Source organism: Eutrigla gurnardus, assembly GCF_963514095.1.
Source record: "Eutrigla gurnardus genome assembly, chromosome: 18".
NCBI classification, from domain to species: Eukaryota; Metazoa; Chordata; class Actinopteri; order Perciformes; family Triglidae; genus Eutrigla; species Eutrigla gurnardus.
In genome coordinates, this window is record NC_139929.1 from 17,323,583 (window position 1) to 17,350,468 (window position 26,886).

At 41.9% G+C, this 26,886-nt stretch overlaps 1 protein-coding gene across 1 annotated transcript in view; it reads right to left on the minus strand.

The window, feature by feature from the left end:
• The window catches only part of hecw1a (HECT, C2 and WW domain containing E3 ubiquitin protein ligase 1a), a 62,040-nt gene that overhangs the window by 19,586 nt on the left and 15,568 nt on the right, over positions 1-26,886 (minus strand). Inside the window, exons 4-10 of the mRNA XM_084033929.1 lie at positions 23,349-23,443; positions 17,911-17,986; positions 16,776-16,945; positions 6,542-6,684; positions 6,166-6,266; positions 3,867-4,834; positions 2,985-3,561 (exon numbers count right to left, since the gene is read on the minus strand). Coding sequence (XP_083890055.1) covers positions 2,985-3,561; positions 3,867-4,834; positions 6,166-6,266; positions 6,542-6,684; positions 16,776-16,945; positions 17,911-17,986; positions 23,349-23,443 — 2,130 coding nt within the window. The remainder of the gene's footprint in view (positions 1-2,984; positions 3,562-3,866; positions 4,835-6,165; positions 6,267-6,541; positions 6,685-16,775; positions 16,946-17,910; positions 17,987-23,348; positions 23,444-26,886) is intronic.

A 26,886-nucleotide genomic window follows, 5' to 3' on the forward strand; every position in this document is an offset into this window, starting at 1 on the left:
GTCAAAACTAAAATAAAAAAGAAAATTACAAAAAAATATCACAGTTTTAAATATATTTTTAATATTGGCATAAATATTGTTTTTTGGATGCTGTCTGTTGTACATTGTAAAGCCCAGATTTGTAATGTTTGGGCGATATAAATAAATGTAATTGAAAATAAATATTTTGCAGAATGTCTTCAGATTGATGAACTGTCTTCTGATATGATAACCTGTGATTTTAAACATGAAACAATACTATAGGATGGACATTTCCATCTGCTATCTAAATCCTTATTGTACCTGAATGAGTGATCTGGATGGAGGGAAATACAAAGTGGAAACACACACCATGTGATTTGAGATGGTAATGTGGTAAGATCAGCTGGAGGAAGCGTTACCTTTACCATCACATTCATGACATCACAGTGTTGACATACTATCACCAAGGCAGAAACCCTGCAGCAGCAAATTAACTTAACTTTAACACGAGCAGATACATCATAAAATGTAAAATGTAAAAAGCAGAAACACCTTGTTATGACAGCAGGTACAGATGGGGAGGAAAAAAGAAAAAAAAGAAACCACAACATGAATTACTATGAATAACATGTCATCCTCTGCTCACTGTAAGTTGAAGAATCCCCCCCACACACACACACACACACACACACACACACACACACACACACACACACACACATAAACATAATAACAAAATAAGTTCAGGCTTTGCAGTTCCATCACCAGCATCATACATCGCCGTGTGGAAAATGAGCCCTGATCCATCATCAGCTCCAGATCGTGAGAGTTGCACATGCTCAGTACGGATCAGGCAGTGCTCATGTTGTATTTTGTCAATATCTTTGACATAATAATGCTGTTGACTACAAACATTCACAGTTTCAAATCCCTAAAAAAACAACACGCCGCAACAGAGATGTTTATATACTGCAGCTACAACTCAGCACTCACTCACAGCCTTCTTTACTCTGCTGCATGATTACATCATGCTTCCTCACACCCACTTTTAAAATGATTAGCAATTATGATTTAGACTCAGCACAGTAGTTATTTGTTAGTGTGAGTGCAGTATAAGTATGTTTAGACATGTACTACAATATACATGCCTAAACATCCTTCTCTAAAATTAAGTAGTCAATCATCTAATACAGCCAATATAAGCTCAATAAATGTGTTCTGAGATTGTGTTGTAAAATAAAATTCATAGAGAAATCCAGATGGAGAATATGCTGTTGTGTTTTGATGGAACAGGAAGGGAACAAGAGAAAACAAACAAAAGAGCAAACCTGGCAGAGCGTTGGCAGGATGATGATTGCATTTCAAGGAGGAGAATTTCATTTTGTTCCTGCATGACTGTGTGTGTGTGTGTGCGTGTGTGTGTGTGTGTGTGTGTGTGTGTGTGTGTGTGTGTGTGTGTGTGACCTACTTTTCTACTAATCTATAGCAGGCATTGTGTAAAATGTACAAATCCAGTATAAACATGAAGACATATCCAGTGAAACAGTCAACATATCATCTGAGTGAAGATCATATGAAGATCACAGGAAGCAGACCTTTGGTCTTTGCTGCTTCCTGGGATCTTCATACGATTGGTGTGCTTTCTATGAGTGGGGTTGAGCTTATTACTTGAGCTTTTATTTTTATGTTTACTTTTTTTATTCTATCTATCTATATGCTATTTTCATTGGCATTTCATATGTAAATTCATAACTTATTTCGCTAATTAATTTATATACATATATATATGGCATAATTGCTATTCCTGAAAACTTAGTGATGTCCAAATGAAGCTTCGTGAAGCATTTTCTTTATTTTCTGAGCCCAATAGATGGCGCTCTCTGTTCAACAAAGGGTTGAAGGCCGATATATTTCCATTGCTTTCAACCCTTTGTTGAACAGAGAGCGCCATCTATTGGGCTCAGAAAATAAAGAAAATGCTTCACTAAGCTTCATTTGGACATCACTAGTATATAGCTGCAATTAAAGGTCCCATATTATACTGATTTTCATCAATTCCACACAGCTGTCAGAGGTCCAACAACACTGTATTCGATATGCATTGCCCCAAACCCATCCGTGGTCCTGAATTTCAGCTGTCTAAAAGTTGCTCAAATGAGCTCTCCTGAGAACAGGCTGTTTCTGTGTCTGCACCTTTAAATGCTAATGAGCTCCGTCTGTCATCGCCTACTTGGAGAGAGACGGAGACGATGCAGCTTACGCTAGTGGTAGCATGCGCCAATGTTTATAGTGGATGTGTCGCTATGGCTCGCCTATGTGGTTCAGGTGAAGTTGCTGGGTCCCGTATGGTTGGGACAGATCCTTTAACGAGGGTCAGTGTCGAGGCAAAGCAATCTGTGTGTCTAGCTCTGAGCGACGACATTGTGAAACAACGCTATCTCACTGCTGTCTCACCGCAGGACACGACACCGAACTTCACCTCGGTGATGAACGCCCCCTCTCGGATATCTCCTATCATCAGAGGAGTTCGGTCTATGCAAATTACTCCCTTCGTTACGTAACAACAGGAGCTGAATCTGAACAGCCTGTAGGAGCATCGTTGTACCAGTGGGGGCGCTGCAGAGACCATGCAGGAGTTGCCTGTTTACCTCATTCCGGGAGTTGACAGGCTCAGGGAGGACCAGTTTATAGGTGTAGAGACCAGAGAAAACCTGTTTTTCACAATATGGGACCTTTAAAGCTCAACCTCCAAGAACCATCTCCAGGTCTTACCGACTAGTGGAGAGTTTAGGTATTTAATTCCTTGTAGGGTCGTTAATACTGTGAATACACCCATGTGAGTAGTTGACTGGATGCCTCAGGGCCCACTCCCCACCAAAGTGCTCACAACTCTAGTTTGACTTGAGGGCTGAATGAGTCCAGGAGTCACACACTTCACAGTATTATTTCTCCCCATGAGGAGAAACTGAGCTGAGACTCCAGCAGACGACCAAGACAACAAAGAAGTTTGTGATTTATCTCACCGATGCTGTTTCTGTCACTGGGCCCTGCCACAGCTGGCTCCTCCTGCTCTCTTCTCCTGGCCTCCTTCAGCCTCCCCGTCCTCCTCTCTCCTCCTGAGCCGCCCTCCTGGCCCTCAGGCATTTGGCCGGCTTCGGGTACCGACTCGAAGGCACTCTCCTCGTCTTCATCTTCATCCTGGGAGGAGAAGACGGTGCTGCCGGAGAGTCTGTTACTGTCCACCGAGGAGAGGCGGGTGTGGCTGCAGAAGCGGCTCCTCCCCTCGTAGCCCGAGTTGCTGTAGCACGACGTGCTGTAACAGGAGGTGCTGTAGCAGGAGGTGCTGTAGCAGGAGGTGTCGCAGAACTCACACTCGTTCTCTCCCGGGTGTCTGAGGGTGTTCCCGCCGACTCTTCTTCCTCCTCCGCTGGAATCGCCCTCCTCGCTCTCCATGCAGGAGGGGGATATCCTCCTGACGGCCGGATGCCCTCCTCCTCCTCCTCCGTCGCCCTCCAGGAGCTGGTTGAGCTCAGAGAGACGTTCGATGGAGAGGCTGCGAGGAAGGGAGCGACGGCAGCAGGGGCCGGGACACTCTGGCACCTGCAGGAAGGTAGACCACATGAAAAGTTAGCAGTTTGCTCATTTTGACATGTTGATGTACAAAATTGGTGATTCTAAAAATTTTTCCATTTTGGCTTTAAAGTTGTGAAGTAAAGAACAGTTGTATTATTTCGTTTAGTATTTAGTTTATAGCTTAAATAACACGTATAAGTGCAGTTCTTTAAGTAGTACTTTTCTTTCCAGGGGATGTACTTGTCCTCAAGTCAGTATTTTGACAAATACTTTAACTTCAAAATTCAATTATAACAAGTAACTCGAGTAGAGAGTTTGGCTGTTCTACAAACCTGAGAGGGAGACTGGGTTGTATCGTCGTCATCCTCGTCCTCCTGCCCTTCCTCCTCTTTGGAGGTTTTTAGCGTTGGCGATGTGGAGGAGATGTCTTGTGTGGTGCTTGTGTTGTCTCCGTCCCCGGGCTCCTCCTCCTCCTGGCTGAGGGCTCTGTGTTGTGCCGAGGGCAGGCTGTGGAGGAGGTGATGAATCCGGATGTAGTGGGATCGCGGCGTCTCCGGCTCGCCGCAGGCCGACGCGATCACCGTCTCCAGCTCTGACACCGGCAGGGAGCAGGGGCGGTTTTTGCGGCGTGAGGGAGTATGGGAGTTGTAGTTTGAGAACAGGGACTGGCAGGAGCAGGGGGCGGGGCTACTTTCTCCTCCCTCCGTCACCTCCGGTGGGACAGCTTGTTCTACAGGAGGCTCCTCGGATGTGATTTGTCTCTCCGTGCCGGCCTCCACATTATCAGCCTCATCATTTGTTGCTACGACGACAGGATTGTCTGAGTCTGGCTTTGGCTCCCCAACCTCCTTTTCTTCTACCGTGACCTCCTCCTCAGCTGGTGCAGACTCTGCTCTCTGCTCCTCCTCTTCTCCCTCCTGCGGCCTCTCCTCCCTTCCTCCCTCGTCTCCCCCGTTCTCCTCCTGCTGTTCAGCCAAGGCGCCCTCCTCCTCCTCCACCTGTGGCTCTGCAGACGGAGGCTCCTCCCTGACTGTGCTCTCCTCCTCCACATTTTCATGCTCCCCCGGTGTCGCCTCAGGCTCTTCCGTCTCAGCAGGGCAGACCTCCTCATGTGTGGAGGCTTCCAACGTGGAGGCGGGAGGCACTGAGGTGTCGGGGTCGGGGGGAGCGTCCAGAGGGAGGTCGGGCATGTCAGGGCCAACACTCAGTGTGTCATCATCAGGTGCATCATGGTTTTCATTCGCTGCATTTCTCCCCTCAGGACAGGCCGACTCAATGACGAGGGAGATCTCCTCATCGTCTAAAGACGGAGAGACAGAGACATGGACATGTTAGATGTGTTTACCACACTGAATAAGGACTGAATTATGTCGGTCCGACCCGGTATTGAAAAGAGTAAAGACATAAAAACATCAGTCAGTCAAGTTTCTGAGGGTTCAGGGTTCAACACTAGAGGGAATATTGGGACTGGACCTTTTTATTCAGACCCAAACAGAGCTGAGGACAGCTTGATGTTTCTCAGCTCCCTCCAAAGTCACTTTACAATGAATCACATATGCAGGGAAACTCCTCAGCACCAGGAGACACACTTTGATGTCTTCCCCTTTGAAAACAGTGGCACAAAGAAGCTGTTTGCTACGTCGTGAACTGCACTTTTTTTCTTCCTCAACATGGTACAGTACGCAGCCTGGCAGGTGTCAGGGAGACCCCAACAAATAAAAAGCAAGAGGAATGAATAAATCATGTGCATGCATTACAGATCTGTGCTCATGAATGAATAATGACCTCATTCACATGGCAATGAGGAGCGAAAGATTGTTTAGACTGTCGGGTCATGGACTTTATTACAGTTTGACTGACAGATACTTTTTTTTAATATAAATATGCAAAATGTCCTCCATTGTCTTATTATTCAAAATGTATATATGCAGTTCACGTTTGAGTCACATGAGGGAGCCTGAATGTTGTTGTTCTAATAACTTTTGAACATTACATCTAATATGAAAGGCTAGCGTACGTTCTGTTTGTTTAACTGATAAGAAGGAAAATAAAATGAGAGCCTGTTAAATCTGCATAAATGCATTGACTAGTCTCTTTTATAAAGTATTTAATATGCATATATGTTTTCAATAACACATGCATAAAATATGTCCCTTCAAATTGACTGGTATACCTGTTCAAGATAATACTAATATAATACTGTAAGATAATACTAATACTAATAATAATAACAATAATAAACTTGATGTCTTTTAGTCTGCAGGATCACATCCTGTGAGAACTAAACGCTGAAGGTCAAAACGCTCTCACAATAAGTTCATCCTGGTGATTTCCATATCAGGATCGTCGTAAATATCGTCATAAGTAACATGAAAATGCTGCCAAGCTCAATGTCATGATAGAGAAGTGAAAATAGAGCCTCGTCGAGTCTGAATTCTACAATGTTTGCAAACTGAAGGTTTAACACTATTCATCTTCAGCTGCTAAAATCTGCTGAGGGCCAGTTTGTGTAAGAATCCTCGGTTTCTTCAAAGCTGAAAGCCTTTTCCTGCAGAGCCACTTGATGGGAGAACGTAAGAGACGAGGGAAGAAGCAGAGCGGAGTGCTAACATGGCGTCATGTCTCGTGTACCTGGGTGAATAGAAGAGCTCAGCTCAAAGCGGAACTGCAGCTGGCCGCAGACGTGATCTGTTGGTAACCTGCGACCCAGCGAATAACTCACCACCCGATCCCTGTGGACGAAGAGACAGAGACAGACAGGCTGTGAAGTGGACGTGAGGGGAGAGACGGGAAGTGAAACACAGCTTGATGGTCACATGAGGTTTAAACTGGCACACACATCCCTCATCACGTCCACCGCCGGTGTGGGCGAGAGCATGTGGGAAACTTCCAGAGCTGGACTTGAATCATCAAGCACTAAGAGTAATATTTGGACTCACACATTGACTGTAGAAATGTGTGTGTGTGTGCGTGTGTGTGTGTGTGTGTGCGTAGGTGTGTGTTTTACCCAATGGCGTGTTTTTCCAGCAGCCTCTGGACGGGGACGGAGAGCTTCCCAAGGAAACGCTTGATGATTGGCCGACTCTTGGCAAACTTATCCTTCACCTCGATCTCCAGGACGTCGGTGGGCAGAGACACGAAGTTAAACCTCTGGAGACACAGACAAGAGAGATCAGACCATCATTGATCAGAATAACTGCCGATATTCAACTGAAGAAAGGCTACCAGCTTGAACTTGAAACTCATTTACAGTAAAAAAAACAAACTACATATAAGAGGTGGACGTGAGCACAGTGCTGCAAAGGCCTTTATGAAAATGTATTTTTATAGCATAATAACTGTGGACAGGACAGGCAGATAACCAATATGGCTTCATCTCAAACCCCATGACTGTTTTCTATAATGAACCCAGAGTGTTCCTGTGAACTCAAAGATATAACCACCTCCCTGGTTTCTTGTGAATGATTATTAATTTACCCTACAACAGCATTATTCCTAATTCCTGCTGTTTATGCACATTAACAAAGGGCGCTTGCACACACTAGTCCATTTGTCTCTTCTAAAGCTGAGTGAAACACGTTTTCTATTTAGTTGGTTCGGATTCACTGTTCACAAATTAAACCAATTAAAAAAAAGTTTTTTCCTGACTTTCGAAAGATCAATATTTTTTATGGACTTTTTTTTTTGCATATTGTGTATTTTCTCTTCAGCCCAGACGTCAAGCAAACATTGGTCTTTTACAGAAGTACAAGTCAGTCCTCTCCTATTCCTGTTAACCTGTCTTTTACCTGTGTCCATCTCAACAAATGCCCATGCAAGGCAACCCTTAATCCCCCGCACGCTTTGCTTCACTTCCTGCAATCCGGGTGGATTACGTTCTCACAACAATCGAATCTCACCTAAATTCAATTCAAAAGTGAGTAATGTGATGTGAAAACAGAAACCATGAACTCGATTCGTAGGCGTTTTGAAGACTACCTCGTAGAGCCAAAACAACGAAAGTGGAACTTATTTTACTGCAACTTGCAAACTTCAAAATAAAACTTGAATATCGTATTTCTTTGGACTAGAAGCTTAAGTTGGTCATAAATTGTGTTTTGGAATGATCCTGACCTGAAGAAATATGAATGATTCTAAAATAGCTTCACCAGCTGTAGGTACTGCTTCCTTGAAAGTTATCAATACACCATATTCTTTTTCTTTAGTCTCCATGCGAATGACCATCTAACACCACTTCATCACAGTGTCAGTGACGGTGTCTCAACACGCGCTCGTGACACGCTGTCAAAATAAGCCTCTGACTTCAGGGGCAGTTAGGTTTAGGTACTTGCATTATATTTCAACTCGAGCAAGTACAACATTTGTCATTCGCCTGATTCCTTTCGCATCCTTCACACTGCCCGACTCAAATTCACATCATCTCTTCTTACTTACAATTCAGCTTTGACTTTGTCCTACGTGTTTTCAGCTATATATATTTAAGTGAGACTGTGTGTGTGTGTGTGTGTGTGTGTGTGTGTCTGCAGCTACAGCAGATGTCAGCTGCTGTCCTCTGCTAACCTTCACCTGACTTGTACCTGAGCCAGCATTACAGACAGTGACTCCATGTGTTTGATAATCTGATGTGGCTGATACTTCATTTTCCATCCATACTGCTGGAAGAAAAAGGATTAAAGGAAACAGTAACCATTTGGGCAAGAAAGGAGAATATGATGACAAGTGAAATTTAAAAAATAAATCCAGTTGCCGGCGATGAAATGACATTGTGCTGCTAAGAAGGCAGAACAAAATGATAAGGAGGTGAAGAAAGGCTGTGCTGGGGAAATGAGTGTGCCGGGTGATAAAGGAGGACGATGGAACTCAGAGTGAATAATTTACAAGATGAGCCAGAAGGGAGCAGACAGAGCAAAAGTGTGTGTTTGTGAGTGGAGGATGCAGGACAGACTCAATAAAGAGGGTGAGATACAGGAGGGAGAGAGAAGACGGGAGGGGAGGGAGGGAGAGAAGATGGAGGGGAGGGAGAGAAGATGGGAGGGAGGGAGAGAAGACGGGAGGGGAGGGAGAGAAGATGGGAGGGAGGGAGAAAAGATGGGAGGGTAGGGAGAGAAGATGGGAGGGGAGGGAGGGAGAGAAGATGGAGGGGAGGGAGAGAAGATGGGAGGGGAGGGAGTGTGGGGAGGGAGAGAAGATGGGAGGGGAGGGAGTGTGTGCTGTTGCAGCAGCAGAGAACAATGTCAATCTCTGGGAAGAGGAGTGAAATGAAGCTGTTAAGGACCAGAGGATAGAGGGGAGGAGGGGAGGGAGGGGAGGGAGGGATAGGGTGAGTTGAGGAGAAACAGGAAGAGTGAAGGAAGATGAGTCTGTGATAGAAAGCTGTTAAGGCCCAATTTAGGAGAAAACAGGCCCCTGCCCAGAAGGAATAAGACGTATTCATTACATTTACATTTACATTTAGTTCATTTAGCAGACGCTTTTGTCCAAAGCGACTTACAATAAGTACATTTGTCAAAAGAAGGAAACAAAGAAACCACAACGTATCATTGCCGATAAAGTAAGAGCTAAAAATAGAACAAGTGTTAGGTCCTCGTCTGAGTAAAGTAGTACGTTTAGAGCAACAGTGCTACGATCAGAGTGCTTATAGGTAAGGGTTGTTGTTTTTTGTTGTTGTTTTTTTTAGGGGGGACTATTTTGCTGCTTGATAGAAAGGAAAACTCCCATGATTCTCATGTTCATGACCTACAGTCTAGGTCGGCCCATCACAGTTTCACGATGAACTCTGGATACCTTTTCTCTCCCCACTCTTACTCTTGGAAAGCTCCGGGTTGGAGGTGGCTCATGGATCCGACCGTGAGCTTTACAGCTTCGTACTTGCTTCACCCTCTTTCCCTGCACGAGGAACTGGACACCCGGTCCACTGTCAACTGGGGCAGATTGTCCAGACTGGGAGGGGCTCGAGCCCACCTGAGCCGTCACGAAACACTGACAGCAATCACCGTCGGTTTCTCTCCAATATCATGCAACCCTAGATGCACCGATCACTATCAGATACTGACTCAAATAAGTGGATTGGGTATCAGTGATAATGGGGCCGATCTATTCAATTCAATTCTATGTTAATGTATGATTACTAGGGCCGGGACTCGATTAAAAAAATGTATCTAATTAATTAGAGGCTTTGTAATTAATTAATCTAAATGAATCGCATTTTAATTGCATATAAATTTGACCTGAGAACAGTGAGAAGTAATTTTTTTCACATGGATTTTTAGTATACCATTGAATAATGACTTAAGCAAAAAATATTGTTTATTTTTGTTCAACCAAGTCCAACAGACCAGTGCAATTTTTGCCATTAAGTGTAGCAATAGCATCTGGTGGAGTGTGGGTTGGGTGTGCGTCCACGCTAGCTGCTATATGTTTTGCATTGAGGTGATACTTGAGGCTCGATGTGCTGCGGTGATATGCAAATTCCTTGTTGCATAGCTTGCACACAACCATGCTCTTATCGCGCTCCATCCGTTCGTTTTTTATAACAAAATTTCCCATCCACGGGGCCAACCAAAGCGGTCTCATCAGCTTCTTCTTCGTTCATGTTCACTGTGGTTTGTTGTTGTCTGAAGTCATGAACGCTAGTTGGTGCTCCAGTATAATCGGTCCGCCTGAAACTCATCCAGTGAGAAACATTCCGCGGTCCAAAAATAAGTGCGATTAAAATGTGATTAAAATGCGTAAAAAATTTTAACGCGTTAATTTTGTGTAATTAATTAATCTTAATTAACGCGTTAAAGTCCCAGCCCTACTGATTACACATGCGTACTATGTCACGCACGCCGGTGAGCCGAGGACAATGTAAGTCAAGCCGGATGTTGCCTCCCACATAAAAGAATGATCCGGTTACATTCATACAGTGCAGCATATAGGTTATTAATTAAACACGTACGACTGGTAATAAGTCGGATTGGTGCATTCCTACTCCCAGGGTCACGTGATAAATCACATATGAGTTTAGAGCAGTGGCAGCCAATTAAAGACAAGATTTAAAAGGGAACCACCAACAATAAAGCACTGTCATAAAGTTGTGTGAGAGACAATTTAAAATGCGTGCAGCAGAGTCTGGATGTTTAGTCCCTCTCAGCTGACAGCTGCATGTCTCTTCATTAGACCCTCGCTGAACACACACATCTTTCAGTCTCCATGCCTCTCGTTGGTAACACAGGCTTTCTGTTAAAACTGTCATAAAAGCTGAGATAACTCTGATGATATCACTATGACATCATCTGGGTTATTCTCTCAGACTTGACAGAGCTCCTCCAGAACCAAAGGATGAGTCCTTATGACGAGTAAACTGACCATGGCGACAATGTTTTTTTATGTTTTATGATGCTTGTACTGTCTCGTGTGCTTGTGAGAACAGAGCACCATTTCATTAGCATGACAACTGAATATTGAATTATATGGATGTAAAATCAATAAAGCTGCAAGAAGAAGTCAATGTTGTCCCCCCGTCACCAACCTGAACAGAATGAAACAGTGCTATCATTGTATAACAGGTCCTCTGCCTCTATTCCTCCTGGAGCTGACATTACAGGAAACATGACTTCATTCAAATGTCAGTGCTACTGAGCCGGAGATACAAGAGCAGCAGAGAGGACCAGGAGGAATAAGAAATTAACTGCAGCATATGTGTTTCTGCAGGCGGCATGGGACATATGAACATTTCATGATACCATTATGCTGTCCAAAATAATTGGGATAAAAAAATGCTTAAAACTAGGGGGAAAATATTTAGCAAAGAAACAAATATTTTAATTCAGCCACAGAAAGTGACTGAATTGATGGTGATCATCTTTTTTTATAGAAAAACAATCAAATAATATATCATAAAATGATCATAAATCATATAGTTCCCTGTATGAATATAGGATGAATGCATTTAAAAAATGTATTTTTCTATTTTAAATCCAGCTCTATTTTTACTCAGGATCAGGACAGCGAGCAAGAAAGCTTTATTAAGTCACTCATGACAATATTTCAGATTTACTGTTTATTCACGATCATTCCGATAATAGAAATACACAGATAGGCAGATAATGGGAGTTCATTTGTGCACCACATGCTGACCGTACAGCAGTTTGAGCTATAGCGTGGCACGGTGTCAGTTTTCCTGTCTCTCTCTCTACATCAAAGGTATCGATCCTAACAAAGTCATCAAGGTCATTTTCAATGGGTTGTACATTGGTCTTACAATTCAACAATCATACATATGCCATGCTAGAACTCAAAAACTGTGAATATTTGCACTTTGTATTTACCAATATCGCTGAATACTCTGTACTTGTTGGCCAACATTAGCTGGATCTTTGTACACTAAGTACATATCATCCTTTACACTGAGCCGTACTTCTGCTTTAAACTGCTGTATATATTATCTTTGTATATTTGTATACTAGTGCAGTCCCCATTCTGGGTGTACATCTTAGGAATAGGCCGATTGCTTCAACCACCAGAACTACTTGGTTATGTTTCGGCACAAGAAATACTTGATTATGTTTAGATACCATACTTGGTTAGGTTTAGGTACAAGCACTACTTGGTTATGTTTAGGCACCATAACCAAGCACTACTTGGTTATGTTTAGGCACCATAACTACTTGGTTAGGTTTACGTACCAAAACTACTTGGATAAATTTAAGCACCATAACTACTTGGTTAGGTTTACGTACCAAAACTACTTGCATAAGTTTAGGCACCATAACTACTTGGTTAGGTTTACGTACCAAAACTACTTGGATAAGTTTAAGCACCATAACTACTTGGATACGTTTAGGCACCATAACTACTTGGTAAGGTTTAGATATCCTAACTACTTGGTTAGGTTTAGGCACCGTAACGGCTTGGTTAGGTTAAGGTATCATAACTACTTGGTTAGGTTTACGTACCAAAACTACTTGGATAAGTTTAAGCACCATAACTACTTGGTTAGGTTTACGTACCAAAACTACTTGGTAAGGTTTAGATATCCTAACTACTTGGTTAGGTTTAGGCACCGTAACGGCTTGGTTAGGTTAAGGTATCATAACTACTTGGTTAGGTTTAGCAACAAAATCTACTACTGGAGTATGTGGATGTTCAAAATCCATGCTTGTTCAGAGTAGGCCTGTTACTCGGCCTCTGCCCTGCCAAGAACTGCAGTATGTCTTTTTGCAGCTTTGTCAAGAAGAGCTCATCGCTCTTTGACTCTGGGGAAAAGGAGAATAATTCAGTTTTGTGTAGTAAATCCAGCATCCAGTGTACATACTGCAGTATGGAAAGTATGAGCTGACCGAGTTAGCATGCTATGCAGATCCATTAGAGTTATACAGTACATTACTGCCTCGAAAGTCGAGCTCCACTCAACATGAGAGCTGTTTGGAAATGTAAAGTGGCTTTGAGCTTTGTGGAATCTGCCAAGAGGGACACTACATAAAACCAATGTACGGAGTCTCCTGAGGGACAATAAAAGGTAGAAACTCTGCTGTACAATATTGTGAGACAGAAACTCTAGTCTGACAGAAAATAGCTTCATAATATGCATGAAACACTGACCGCCGAATTCAGAACGGACTGCGGCCGAACCATGAATTGTGCAACCACTATGTACAAATTATTTTGTGCAATGTTCCCTTTTTTTGCGTCTGATTGCATTATTTTTATAATTCTTACGAAAATACTGTTTCCACACCACAAGAAGACAGAGTTCTACAAACATCGTTTTGAGGTCTTTTTGTCTTCTATTTCAAAGTAGGTACTCTCCAAGCACAAGAAGTACGATGTATGTTCATTAGTCAGACACATGAGCTAATGTAGTACCGGAAACCACCATTAACCATGTTAACAACAGACCAGGCAAAACCCACAAACAACCTTGTGATTGGCTTGTAGTTTGCATTTTTGTATATTTTTTGTTTGTTTGTTTTTTAAAAAGAAACAACAAACAACACATGGATTCAGATGCATTATTTCTCTTCCTCCAAACTTTGAAAAATGTCCATCTACTCTTTACTTTAGAATCTTATTTTCCAAAAGCTGTTATAGTACTTTTTTTAAGTAACATTGTTAAAAAATACACTATATGTAATATGATGATATGAGAATGATTGACCAGAATCCACAGATAATTGTAACCCAACTTTGCAGATGCAAAAAGCTTTTGCTCCAACATCTCCCCACATCTCCTCAACATCCTGTGAACCAATTTATTTTTCATGTTGTGTTTGTATTTTAGGACATAATACATATATTTTAAACTGCAACATTGCCACTGTTAATCCGTTATAAAGTTTATGATAAAGGGACTTTTTTTGGAGGTCTTTACATTTTCAATTAAATAAAAACATGTTCAATGATATGGATATTTATTCACATTTGTCGACAAGGTTACACTATTACAATAATGAGATTTCATCCTCATTTGTTCTAATAGAGCGAACTCACATTACTGTCACTGATGATGATGATGATCTACTGGCAAGTCTGGAGAAGCCCTTTATGAGGTGACATGACATGAGCTGTAGTGATATAACTCACCTCTAATGCCGTTATCATGACGTTAAGCATCAAACTATGAACCATTAGTTTTAAGGCAAAGTATTTTAAGGAAGGGTGGAAATGATTTAAATGAAGTGGTATAATAAATCCCTGGAAAGATAATAATAATAATAATATTATTCATTTTTGTTATGTGTGCTCACTGTTACTGAATATTACGGGTTTAAAAGAGTTATAATGTCTCAAAATGTTCATATTTTGTAGGTGAAATAGTGTATAGTTTATATGAAAACAATATTGTCGTACGTCTCTGTGAAAGTGGAATCTCTGAACGCAAACAAGTTTGAAAGCGTCGGGCTTCGTCTACATTACTTGAACATAAAGTCAGACTTTATGCTTTTTAAATCACCGTTCATGACAGCTGGTACCCTTTTATTAGCTCATGCTAATTGGTGGTACTAATCCTAATTGCTAGCACTAATCGTTAATGCTCATCTCTAGAATGTTGATTTTTGTTAAAATTACGGCTCGGTAAGTGCTGCAAAGGTTCTGTAAGTGTCCAAATACAGGATAAACTCTGAACATATGTGTATTTCAGAATAACTACTTCTCTGGACTAAAATGTAAAGATTAGAACCTGAATCCATTAACAACACAATGAAATACCCATAAACATTGGTTCTGAGGTTTAATTCCTCCAGTGTATCGAATGTTAATGTAACTGTAAGTCTTTGTTCTTATTCCACTAAACTGCTTTGTCGATAACAGCATTGACTGGTGATGGACTTTCCAGAAACATAGTTTCGAAGAAAAAGTCCCTAAATGAGAAAATCAATCGGATGATCTTGTTTTCCACAATGTTGACCCTCAGCCTACTGCTGAAACCAAATAAGCACCCAATCCTTCCTTTTCTGTGTTGTGCAATCTGTTATACTGGATTTGTATTAGAAAGCTGAGAATTGGAGGATATTTTTTCTCCTTCGAAGTTCATTTAAAATTCTAGTGTATAGCATTTATGGGGATCGTGGAATGAGCAGAGAGATAGATGTCACCTAATCCAACACAGTGTCCCTTTACATAACAATCCAAAATTAAGTCAAGAATAAAATTGACTACTATATTGATGTTTTCAACTTCTAAATATCTAAAATCTAAATATATATATATATATTTATTTCTTTTTAATCCATTTAAACCTGTTATTTCTGCACAGTTATAAAGCTCAACACTAATATTATAAGAATAGGATTCCAGTGGTGGCTGAGTGGAGGATTTGACTCATACGATCCAAACATTTTCAATAGCATTGCAACGTCAAAAAGTCCACATTTACTGAAAAGAAGATAGTTGTAATAACCACATGTTTCTATGTCACAACATATTCTGGTTCAATCCATTTTCATTGGCCTTTCAAAACCAACATTTTCACTGTGGTCAAAGAACTGCAAAAGGAGGTATGTACCTGTATTCATATATTTTTTTCAATTTCTATGGTTCTAGTATGCATCACTACAACAACCTCGAAAAAAAAATATATACTTGAAGCTTAAATACACATTTCAGTTCACATAGTATTGATTGATAATTTTTTTCTCTTGGAAAATGGGACTTGGTGTAAAGTGACCTGCTCAAAAACAGCAGGTGACTTTTACTCATCATCAGGTTCCCCCAGGAAGATGACAGAGGAAATAGTCTGGCCATTTTGGATTGTGCAGTGCCCATTCAAGATGACATCGACATGTACAGGAAATCCACAGTGATAAATACCTGCTATCTGACTTACATCACCCACTGGAACAAAAGTTAGGGATCATCAGAATTGTTTAGCATCGTGCCAAAAATATTCCCACAAGGGAAAGAACAGGGAGACACTCTAATAACGTGGGGATCCCCTGAACACGGACAGAGAAGAAAACAACAAAAACAAATACCACATCCCCGTTCAAGCACAGCAATATACCTAAACTCCCCACTAGTCAGTTAGAACTGGAGCATCTTGGATGAGAGGAGAAACGCTTTAAAAAGCCTAAAGCAAGTCCAGTTGCCTACGATAAAACATAATTAAATAATGAATAATAAAACCATAATGTTTAACCTACAGCATAGAATCATGCATTGTTTCATATCTAGACCCCTGGCTTCTATATGCTCACAATTCTCCACCAGATTGAGCCAGTTGCTCATGTTTGCCCTTTGGGGTGAAAACATGCTATCTCCCTGGATTCCATGAGGAGCATTGCTGCTGTGTTATGAACACTGCAGTGTCTGATGCAATGCATCAAAACCAAGGTTGTTGCTCATCATTATATCCCAGATTGTGAAAAAAAGAAAAATCCTCCACAGCATTTAGTATGAAAATATTTTTGTCATAAAAATCAATGTTGGCATTATTATTATTTATACAGTTAAAACATTAAAATTCTGTTAATGAATGTGTGAATTTAGCTATAATCCGGACTGAAATGATTAAAATAGTTAACTCAGTGAAATGTCTATCATTTCATGATTTTTGTCCTCCATGGGCATCAGAGTGACTTTTATAAAGGGATGCAGAAAGGTTGAGTTGGTTAAAAGCCTGAATTCAATAAAGATTGGATTTGGCACAGCGTAGTACACAGAGGATACAGGAAGCAGTACAGATGCAGATAATGCAGTTTAAACAATTTCAACATGTAAAAATCTATCAACCCATGAGTCAGAGAGTGTGTATGTACCTCCGTGCTCCATTGTGGGTTGACGGTGTTGCAGACCACTCCGGAGCGCTTCTCCTGGCCGTGGTGGGGCAGCGAGGGGAAGATGCTGTGCTTTCCAGGCTGGATGGAGAGCTTCAGGTAGGGGTCGGGATTAAAGAACATCCCCTTCTTCAGACCTACTGCCTGGAGGTCTGGAAGAGGTGGACAAAGAAGGAAAACTGAGGAAAACTGGCACGGGTTGGATACTACTTTCAATAATGAAAGACTGCAAACATTCAAGTATTTGAACTTGTCATGTAGAAAGAGTCAATTGAGCTTGATTTAATTACCCAAAAACAGGATTCTGTGTTTATGTGTTTTATAAGAATTGGTGAAGAAAAAGTAATGGCAGGATAATCTTTCTACTTCTATTAATTTCTATTATTACTGATAATACATCAGGGATGAAGTATATTTGCAGGCTAACCAGGAAGTTAGCATCACACTGGTCCCTCCCACGAAAAGCCAATGGGATTCCCCATTGGGTTATAAGTTATTTCCTAAAATAAGCTCAGAACTGTAAACCACTTTTATGATTTTAGAAGCATGGATGCAATCGCCAGACATAAAAGGCGAACTAGGCTTTACAGCTATAAACAAATGAGTGTGAGTACACACAGGGTCAGTTAGAAGTAAGGAAGCCTTTTGGATGAGAGGGGAAACGTCTTGAAAAATGTCAAGCATGTCCCGCTGCCTACAATAAAGCTGCCAAGGAACTACTTCAGTAACAAAAGGCATTACTGGCATTGGCTACGCAAAAACAAGCCTCAACACACAGGCCACACTTGGGGCTTTGAACACTGACATCCATAGAAAAGCTGGGTCTCATTTTGAAACAGCTTCTGGAGATCAACTCAGCACCAGCTATGTTATGATTCAATCAAGTAACACACATGGTATATACATTTTAAATGTCAAGAGTTAATCCGCTGGGCCGGCACTGATTTGAGCGCACACCTGTTTTTAGAGAGGCAACACTTACACCCTAGACGTTAGAGAGCTGCAGGTCAAATGAAGGGTCAGATAAGGGCAGAGTGTGTGACAGCATTGATTGAATGCACAATCAAGCAAAACAGGACTGGATGGGGAGGAGACGGCAGATGTTCTGGTACCCTACCTGACAAGGAGAAGTTAATGAGTCTCCTGTTGCCCAGTCCATGGTTGACTTCAGGACTAACCACCGGCTTTAACACCTGAGGACACAAACACACACACACAGAGTTAAGGTCTGTCCTCACACGGAAAGAACATGGAAACACACTCAGTCCTTCCTCCTCCTCGACACCAGCTTTTCTTCCTTTGCTCTAAGATGAAACTTTAATGATACCCACGAGGAAAGTAGGTCACTGCCGCCACAAATAACATGATAAAAGTCACACATAACAGTATAAACTCAACAGCGAAACACAATCAATTAATACAAAAACTAAGCATATTGCATTAAATTAAAGAAAATTAAATACATTAAGCCTCCATAATGTCTCCAAAAATAAATGTGTCAGATGACATATATTAAATCATATTTGGTGTTCGGTAAGAAACAAGACGTCCAATCTCATTTCAACATGGAATTTTGTAAAGCTCAGTTTCCAGTCAGCCTGACAGCGGCCTGCGATCAATACTCTCTCTCCACACATTGATTTTGGAGCCAGGAAGAGGAGGAGCGTGGATGGTGGGAGACATACAGAGGAGCTGATGGAGAGGAGGAAGTGGGGGAGAGTGTAAACACTGCTGTGTGGAAATGTTCGGTGTGATGTATATGAGAAGGGAAAAGAACAGGAGTGATGGCTGAGCCGTCACAGCGGTTATCTAATGAATTATTAAAGTCGCGGGGACATTGCACAGTCATAGTCTGAGTCTGAAATCACCCACTACTCACTGTAGGATGAGTTGGTCCTCGAGGGAATTTGAAAAACATCCCTCCGCCTCACTCCCTGACAGTAAGGAGAAGGACAAGCTAACTAGCTAACTAGACACCGGTCCAACAACTTATGGCTCCACCCACATGTGTCACCATAACAACTAGCAACAATCTAAACAACATTCAATGTTAAGTTAGGAGTTATTTTGTGTCTATAGTAACAATTTTGTTGATCATCAATGCAAAAGAAGTCGGACACAAAAAGCTACAATAGAGACGGAACAGAATCAGCTAGTGAGTCTTCAGACATACATTTCTTCACAAATTCTGTGAGCTCTGAATTCATATGCAACTGGCTGGGAAGAAAAACAAAGAGATACAAGGATAAAGGGAATGACAGATGTTTGGACTAATTCATTTAATGACATGCAAATCTGCCTTTCTGGGTACAGTTAGAGAAAAGTGCCAGCGCAAGTCTCCTCGCTGATTCTAATCTCACAGAGAAACCAAAGGACGACTCAACACACTTTATATAATCGACCATCGTACTGCAGAACGGAGGAACGCTCGGGCGCTTCGAGGATATACAAGGAACAGTATGTAGAATTCATGAGCGTTCTATAAGTGTGTAAATGTTAAATGATGTAAGAGGAGAGATCTCAACCACTAAGAGCACACCATCCACCTAAACACGAGCCTGAAAGAGACAGCCGACATTTACTAAGCGGATCCACGTGTGATTACAGGTCAGCAACAGCAAGGCGCCAACCTCTGGACGAGTGTGTGTGAGATGTTTCAATACATCCCAGTGCCTTTTCTGACAGAGAGGCTGAGTGATTTAACTCAGTCAGAGTGGTTTAACGGAGACACAGGGTCGACTGGAGGAGGTTCTATCAGCTCAGTGTTCAGAGGTCTGGTGGGTTTGTCATCATTTGATGTTGATCAGCCAGCAGTAGTCGGTGCTTCAATAGAGATAAACACAACGTAGTTCTAACACTAACTCATAGATATCCCCCTTCCCCTGTTGATCACTGACATTACTCCATGTATGTTTAAATATGCAAATGAGGCGTTATTTAATGGTAACTTTTGGTGAATTAAGGAAAAAATCCACCAATCGAGGACAATAGACAAATAAGTAAAATCAACACATACTTTTGTGAATGTTGGATGTAATCTCTCTGAAATTGGACACATGAAGAAGGCAGGGTTCACCCTTGACAGGTCACAGGACTGACATATTTAAAAGTTTGAAATCTCTAGCCACCAAAGCTTGATTGGTTCCAGTCAGACATCTGAGAGGATTTCTCTATACAAGCATTTTAACACAGAGATCCCGCCATAATCAGAGAAAGAAGAGCCCTCAATATGCCACGATTGCACCGTTTATACCGTTTCACACCCCACAGTGGGTCGTGGACATAACCCATAACATAACTCTGAGCAACGGTTCAACAACAACAGAGGAAGTCACCAGTCCTATTTCACTTAAACAAGTTCACATTTCAGACTTATGGTTTTTCATGATGCTAAATATTTCCCTCAGCTCAGGGGTTGACATTAGCACCCCATTAATCCTCTTAGGTTGTTTACGGAAGGAGGCTGAGGCTTTTACAGTAGATACTGTCAAAATACACAAGCACATGTTCACTCCAGTTACCATGGTTACTGGCTTCACTCACATCATCAACCTTTAACATTATTTCATAGTATTACTGCTGGTGTTGGCTAGATTCTCCAAAATGGATGACAAAAATAGAATTAAAAAAGAAAGACAAACAGGACAGAATATGATCTAACGTGCTTATAATGAATACTGTATAAGATCATAGACATCAGGGCGGATGAGGCTTGCAAGTCTCCTGTGACACCGTGTCGCAAAAGCCTATCAGCATTGAGATTCTCCTCCTGTCGTCCTAACATTGCTGAATCCTAAATGGAGGAAACAAATGTTGTCTCCTGTGTCTGTGGTCCCCCAGAGGTCTACGATAGTAGCTCACATTAATCCAGAGACCAGACCAGACTATGTGGAGAAACCAGAGACTGTCTGCGGTCCAAACAACAAGGTCGTTGTCATATTTATGTCTAGATGACCTTATTTGGAGTGTTGATGGAGCCGCTACAATGTTAGCATAGCCTAGCACCCATCAATCCAGACTTCATTCAGAAGACAAGCGTTTTAAAAGTTGTTTGCTTGCAACAACAAAGCAGACTTGTTACTAATCACCATCATTGTGTAGTTATTTCAGCTTTGCATCTGTTTAGCTAACAAATCACAGCTACAGTAAATAGTTTATTGTGTGGTTCATCCAGCTGTGGTGAACCAGCCGTTGTTTGTCTTGCTAGATCCAGTAAATAGAGCTTGGTGAGAATGAATTGCACATTGCTTATAGTGTCCAGTGGGTTTTAACTTGGTATTTGCTCCTTCAATCACCATAAATTCAGCCATTGTCTCATGTTCAACAAATTAGTTCACTTTTAAAGGAATTGGTATGGGTCCCTTAGAATGTTCAGAGTTTCTAGAAGGACTTTCTTTAAAATGCATAAAGGAATACTTAAGTAGCTGAGGGCAAACACTCACAGATTAAAGGGTTTTCCAATATGACATTCTCCATTAAAATAATTATTATTGAAGGAAGGAAGGAATACATCCATACAACAGGCAACTCCAAACGTTTGAACAGCAGCATACATTTGAAAAACGATGCATCAGCTATTATATTTCAATTCAGAGGCATGCGCCTCTCAAAATGTTGCAAGAAAACAAAGGCACATGTTTAAGTAAAGAGGAAGACAAGGACGGAGTGCATATTTTGGTTACCCAGGCTATCCAGCTGAGCCTCGTCCTCCTCCCGCTCCTCCTCCCAGGATGACTGGGAGACAGCAGTCCCAGCTGGAGACACATGCCGTCCATCACCACCATACAAAGCGCTGTCTTCTCTGTCTAGCGTAAAAAACAGCCTATCTCCTCGATGCTTTTCCTTCTCCTCCCTTTGTTGCGTCGGCCCCCAGCAGTTCGACCTGGAGCTTTCCAACCATCGCCAACGAAAACCTGGATGACTTACCTGGACTGGACTCTTTTCTCCAATCTCTACTCCTCCCCCTCCCTGTCTCCCTTCCTATGGCGGTTATTTTTGTTCATTTGTCCTCAGGAAGCAAGTAGAGATCAAGTTCTGGGCCCATCAGCACTTCCAGGGGCCCAGAGCAGCAGAATGGGAAGGCGACTGCTGAAACCCAATCGCCTCGCTGGACACCCTCCTGATAACAGGGTCTGGCTGACAAAACCTCTAGAAGGGCAATGACATGCTGATAAGCAAAGATTTTCATATGATGATATACAAGTGGCAATTCGTCATGTGGGAGCTTGCTTATCCAATGGCCAGGCACTGTGGCAGCATGGGAAACGTACAGATATGGAGGCCTCAGGTTGTGCTTCTTCCTCTTTTGTGATCAGATGCGTCAAATCCAGACTGGGCTGTGTCCACACTAAAGAATTCAAGCGACCTGCCTGGTTGGATCGATATCTGATATATTTTGTGGCTGTAAAACTGTGATAAACACATTTCATAAAATTCTTCACAATAATAGTCCCACATTATTTTTGCTGCTTACTCTTAGAGGCAAAAATTGTCTTTTAAATTGACAGACATCATTTGTGTAATTCATGGCACAATAAATAATATTCCGTGGGGGTTCTCTATAGATTTGTTTTATTAAGGAGTAGCTGCCAGAAGGTGCTGTTAATTTGCTGATAGACCCATTTCACTATACATTTTTCACAATAAAAGTCTTGTTATTCATATTTTTTAATTTTGAATCACCAAAAGGAGTATGTTGTTGTTGTTTTTATCAGCAATAACTTAACAGGATTCACACAACCGGTTTTCCCTCCTCTCTTTCCCTTGCTTTCCTTAGGAGAGGAACTCCTATGTGAGGGGACAAGCAACAAAGAAGCTCTTCTACATGAAGTAGTTGGAAAAAGCTCTCAAAGAGGCTCAGGAAGACCTTGAAGAAACCTCCTGCACCGCCTACTGCATCATTGCACTGACAGTTTTCACCAGCCTTCACCTTACTGCCTCCCGGAAACTGCCATATGCTTAGAGTCCCACTGACAAAGGCTCAGCTTCTCAGTTACTCAGCTTCTACATGTAACCAAACTAACTAAAACAGGGATGCAAACTCATTCAAACAACGTGTCTATACTTATACATACAATATATACAGTATATATATATATATATATATATATACACATACATACATATATTTCTGCTGGGCAAAGTTGTTACCTTTTTAAGCTCCATGATCATGTGTATTTCTGCTAATCTGTATCCAAAGTGTTAAGAGGATTTGCTCAAATTCTTTGAAAGCTCCTTCAAAGAGCAGAGCCTTTCCCTACTGAATCTAACTGTGGAACCATTTCCAATGGATGGTCAACTCTTTGACGTGTGTCTGACATGAAATATATTCAGTGGCTTGTAATGTAATGTTGTTGTTTGATCCGAGGTGTAGCTGCAGCGTAGCTTCCTGGGGAGTAGCTCAGAAGTAGCTTGCTCACCTCTTAGGTTGATTGACATGTCTGATAGACCGGAGCAGAAATAAAGAGGCTGGTCTGCTGTTTAATCAATGAAACCCCACAAATCTGAGAAAGCTGCATGTGCCGACTTAAAGCCAGAAGGTGTGCTGACACTCACATGTACGGAGCCTTTCTTTATGGTGATGCTGGGTGTGGTTGCCCTCAGAGCTCCGGTGACACCGTGGTAGTACCTGAAGCAGACCTGGGTCTCAGCTGAGGGAGAGAAACAAAGAATTAGTTTTCCTTTTCACCAACACTGAATCCAACTCCACATTGTCCTTTGAAAATCAGGATTTGGGGTTTTGCATTTTTCATTTGTGCACATTTGAATCTCAATTTCCATGTGTCGCAATAAGCAGGACTTCCTGTGTGACGTCTCGTGTCTCATTTGAATTGACAGTTTGGCTCTAATGATAGGAACCACTGTACTTAATGCAATGTTGAAATATCATTATGAAAGGATGACTACATAATATAACATTCCACATGTTTTATTTTAATACTTAAAGAAATTAGGGGGAGAACAAATATATACCTTCTCACAATAATTTTATGTATTTATCTAATTATGTGATTAGTTTTGAATGATATGTTGATATCATAACATTTCTGGGACTCCATAGTCTTTTGGGAAATAAGGAAAGTGGAGCAAAAAATGCAAAAAGGCTTGGGGGACACGAGGAGATTAAGGTCATAGTAAAGCTCCATGTTTTTCTGCTTGTTTGGCCAGACACACTCAGACGATTTGACAAGAAGAGGGGGGACACACAGCAACACTGCATGCAATCTAGTCACTTCTATTTACATGGTTAGATAACACTCACAGCATGAAAACAGCTATACTTCTCAGTTTAAGTACCCTTGAAAGGAGAACAAGGAACAGGTCCATAGTAAACCTCATTAGGAAACACTGGGGATGGTTCCTCAGACACAAGCTGGTGACAAAATGAGATAATTAAATAAATCATCCAGTCAGAACAGACTCTGTGACTCATGATTGTAGCACGGTTAGCTGCTTTAAGTCATTAGAGGTAATAATCATTGCAACAATTCCAGCACAGGGCAACCCCGTCTCCCGGGAAATACATGTATATACTGCTCCAAAAATGAAGGGAACACTTCATTATCACAGTCTAACACCAAGTCAGTCAGACTTCAGGGAGATCAATCCGTCCTTTGAGAAGTAGTGATTGTGAGTCAGTTTCAGCTGCTTTGGTGTAAATGAAAGTGGTAACAATGGAGGCAAAATCAAGACAACCACAATAAGGGAATAGTTCTGATGTGGAGACCAGAGACAGTTGCTCTCTTCTTCTCCTTCCTGACTCATTCTTCTTTAGTTCTGTCTTCTGCTAGTGCCCTTGTCACTACTACTAGTCCAATCAGGTTCACAGGTAGTCCAGCTCCTCCAGGATCCACATCCATACGTGACGTCACAAGAAGGTTTTCTGTGTCTCAACTGTTTTTCTGTTGGAATTAGACTCCATGAGTGTGGCATGAGGACCTGATGTCTTCTAGTGGGACCTGGTCTCACGGCCCAACACCTGCCAGCTCCATTGGCATTCGCCAGAGACCACCAGAATTCTCACCACCATTCTCTTCAGAGCAGGTTCACACTGAGCATATGTGACAGGTGTGAAAGTGTCTGGAGACGCCGTGGTGAAGGTTATGCTGCCTGTAACATCATTCAACGGTGTGGTGGTGGGTCATCGATGGTCTGGGGAGGCATGTCGTTGGGGGGTGCACAGACCTCCATGTCATAGCCAACAGTACCCTGACTGCTGTTTGGTGCCAGGATGAAATCCTCAGAGTGATTGTCAGACCTTACACTGGTGCAGGGGGCCCTGGGTTCCTCCTGGTCCAGTGGCCCCTGGCTTCCTCCTGGTCCAGTGGCCCCTGGGTTCTTCCTGGTCCAGTGGCCCCTGGGTTCTTCCTGGTCCAGTGGCCCCGGGTTCTTCCTGGTCCAGTGGCCCCTGGGTTCCTGCTATTGCAGAACTAACCGGCTTCATGTGTCCAGAGTGTGTAGGCAGTTCCTGGATGAAAAAAGGCATTGAGGCCATTGACTGGCCCTCACGTTTATTGACCTCAATCCAATTGAGCACCTATGGGACGTTATGTATCAGTGCATCTGTCGCCACCAAGTATCACCACAGACTGTCCAGGAGGTCAGTGATGCCCTGATCCAGGTCTGGGAGGAGATCCCTCAGGACACCATCCGCCGACTCATCAAGAGCCCAGACGTTGTAGGGAGTCCATACAGGCACATGGGGCCAAACACAATACTCACATTATGAGTTGCTGCCTGTGATTTACCTGTTTTTCTTTGATTGTCTGTATGATTTTGAATCCAGCCCTCAGTGGGTTGATGATTTTGGTTCCCATTGACTGTTGTTACAATGGAAATGTACATTATTATACAACCTATCATTTGAATGATATCGCTCAATCCACTAGACTGAATTATGTGGAATGCCATTGTTGATATAGTTACATTGTTATATTTAGAATTATGTTAACCCAAGTGAGAGAGAGTATGTCAGTTGTCTAGTTACACAATGAATCCCATTTATAATAATTCAAGAGAGATATGGACCAAAATTCAGGGTAGAATAACACCTGATCTTGGTAGAATCGGACCTGATCTGGGTAGGATAGTACAGGATCTGGGTGCAATTGGACCAGATGTGCATAGAATAAGATGGATCCGAGTTTTTCTGATACCAGTAACAGAAATATCTTTACGCCCTAAAATGCTAGCTCGGGTGTCAGCAAGCAGACGAGTCTATCCACCAATCCAGTGTCACTTTATCATATCATTTATTAGCTCATTTGTGCTAAATAGGAACAACAACACAGGTGCAACTGTCAACAGAGATGATGAAGAAGCAAAATGTCTCACTCCCACTTCCATCGTCAGCTCCAGAAAAAACAAAACAACTGTTTGAAATGGATGATGGAAGGCGCTAACAAGTTCACTTCTGTCTAAATTGTGGCAGACTGCAACAATTTATGAAAAGAATTGTTCTTTATTCCATCCCAGATTCATCAATGTCACATCTTTCTGTCATGACTGACTGTAAAACTAGACAATAAAAGAAAGTTATTCACGTTTAACAAATGGTATAACCTGAGCCAGGCCATCCAACAATGACCATAGCATATCCATTCAGGGTATGGTGTATAATATTAACATATATGTTTTAGTTTTTAATGCACTGGTACACAGTAGCAACCGATACACTTTATAATACAAAAGTTCAGCTATCAGGATGCATAGGGACAGAAAAAGAGGTATCACCAGTTACTAAATGGGAACACCTGGACAGCTTCACACTGATAACTGTATTCTGTTTCCACATAGTCTCTCTCACTTATACACACAATTCCCCATGTCCCTAAACGCAGCGATTGTGCACCATTTGTGACTGTCTCCCTGCACCCATTCTTCCCCTCTCCCTCCCTTTAATGATGTGCCTCTGTAAGCAACCCTGTTACTGCTGCAGCACTGTCCGGCCTCATAGGATCAATCTACTTAAGTTATTTGAGACAGAATCTAAAAACACCACAGTCAAGACTACTTGGCACGAAAACTGGAGACAAGTTGTGAATGTACTGTAATGATTATAATCATATTTGTCCAGAGTTTGTACCGTCTACAA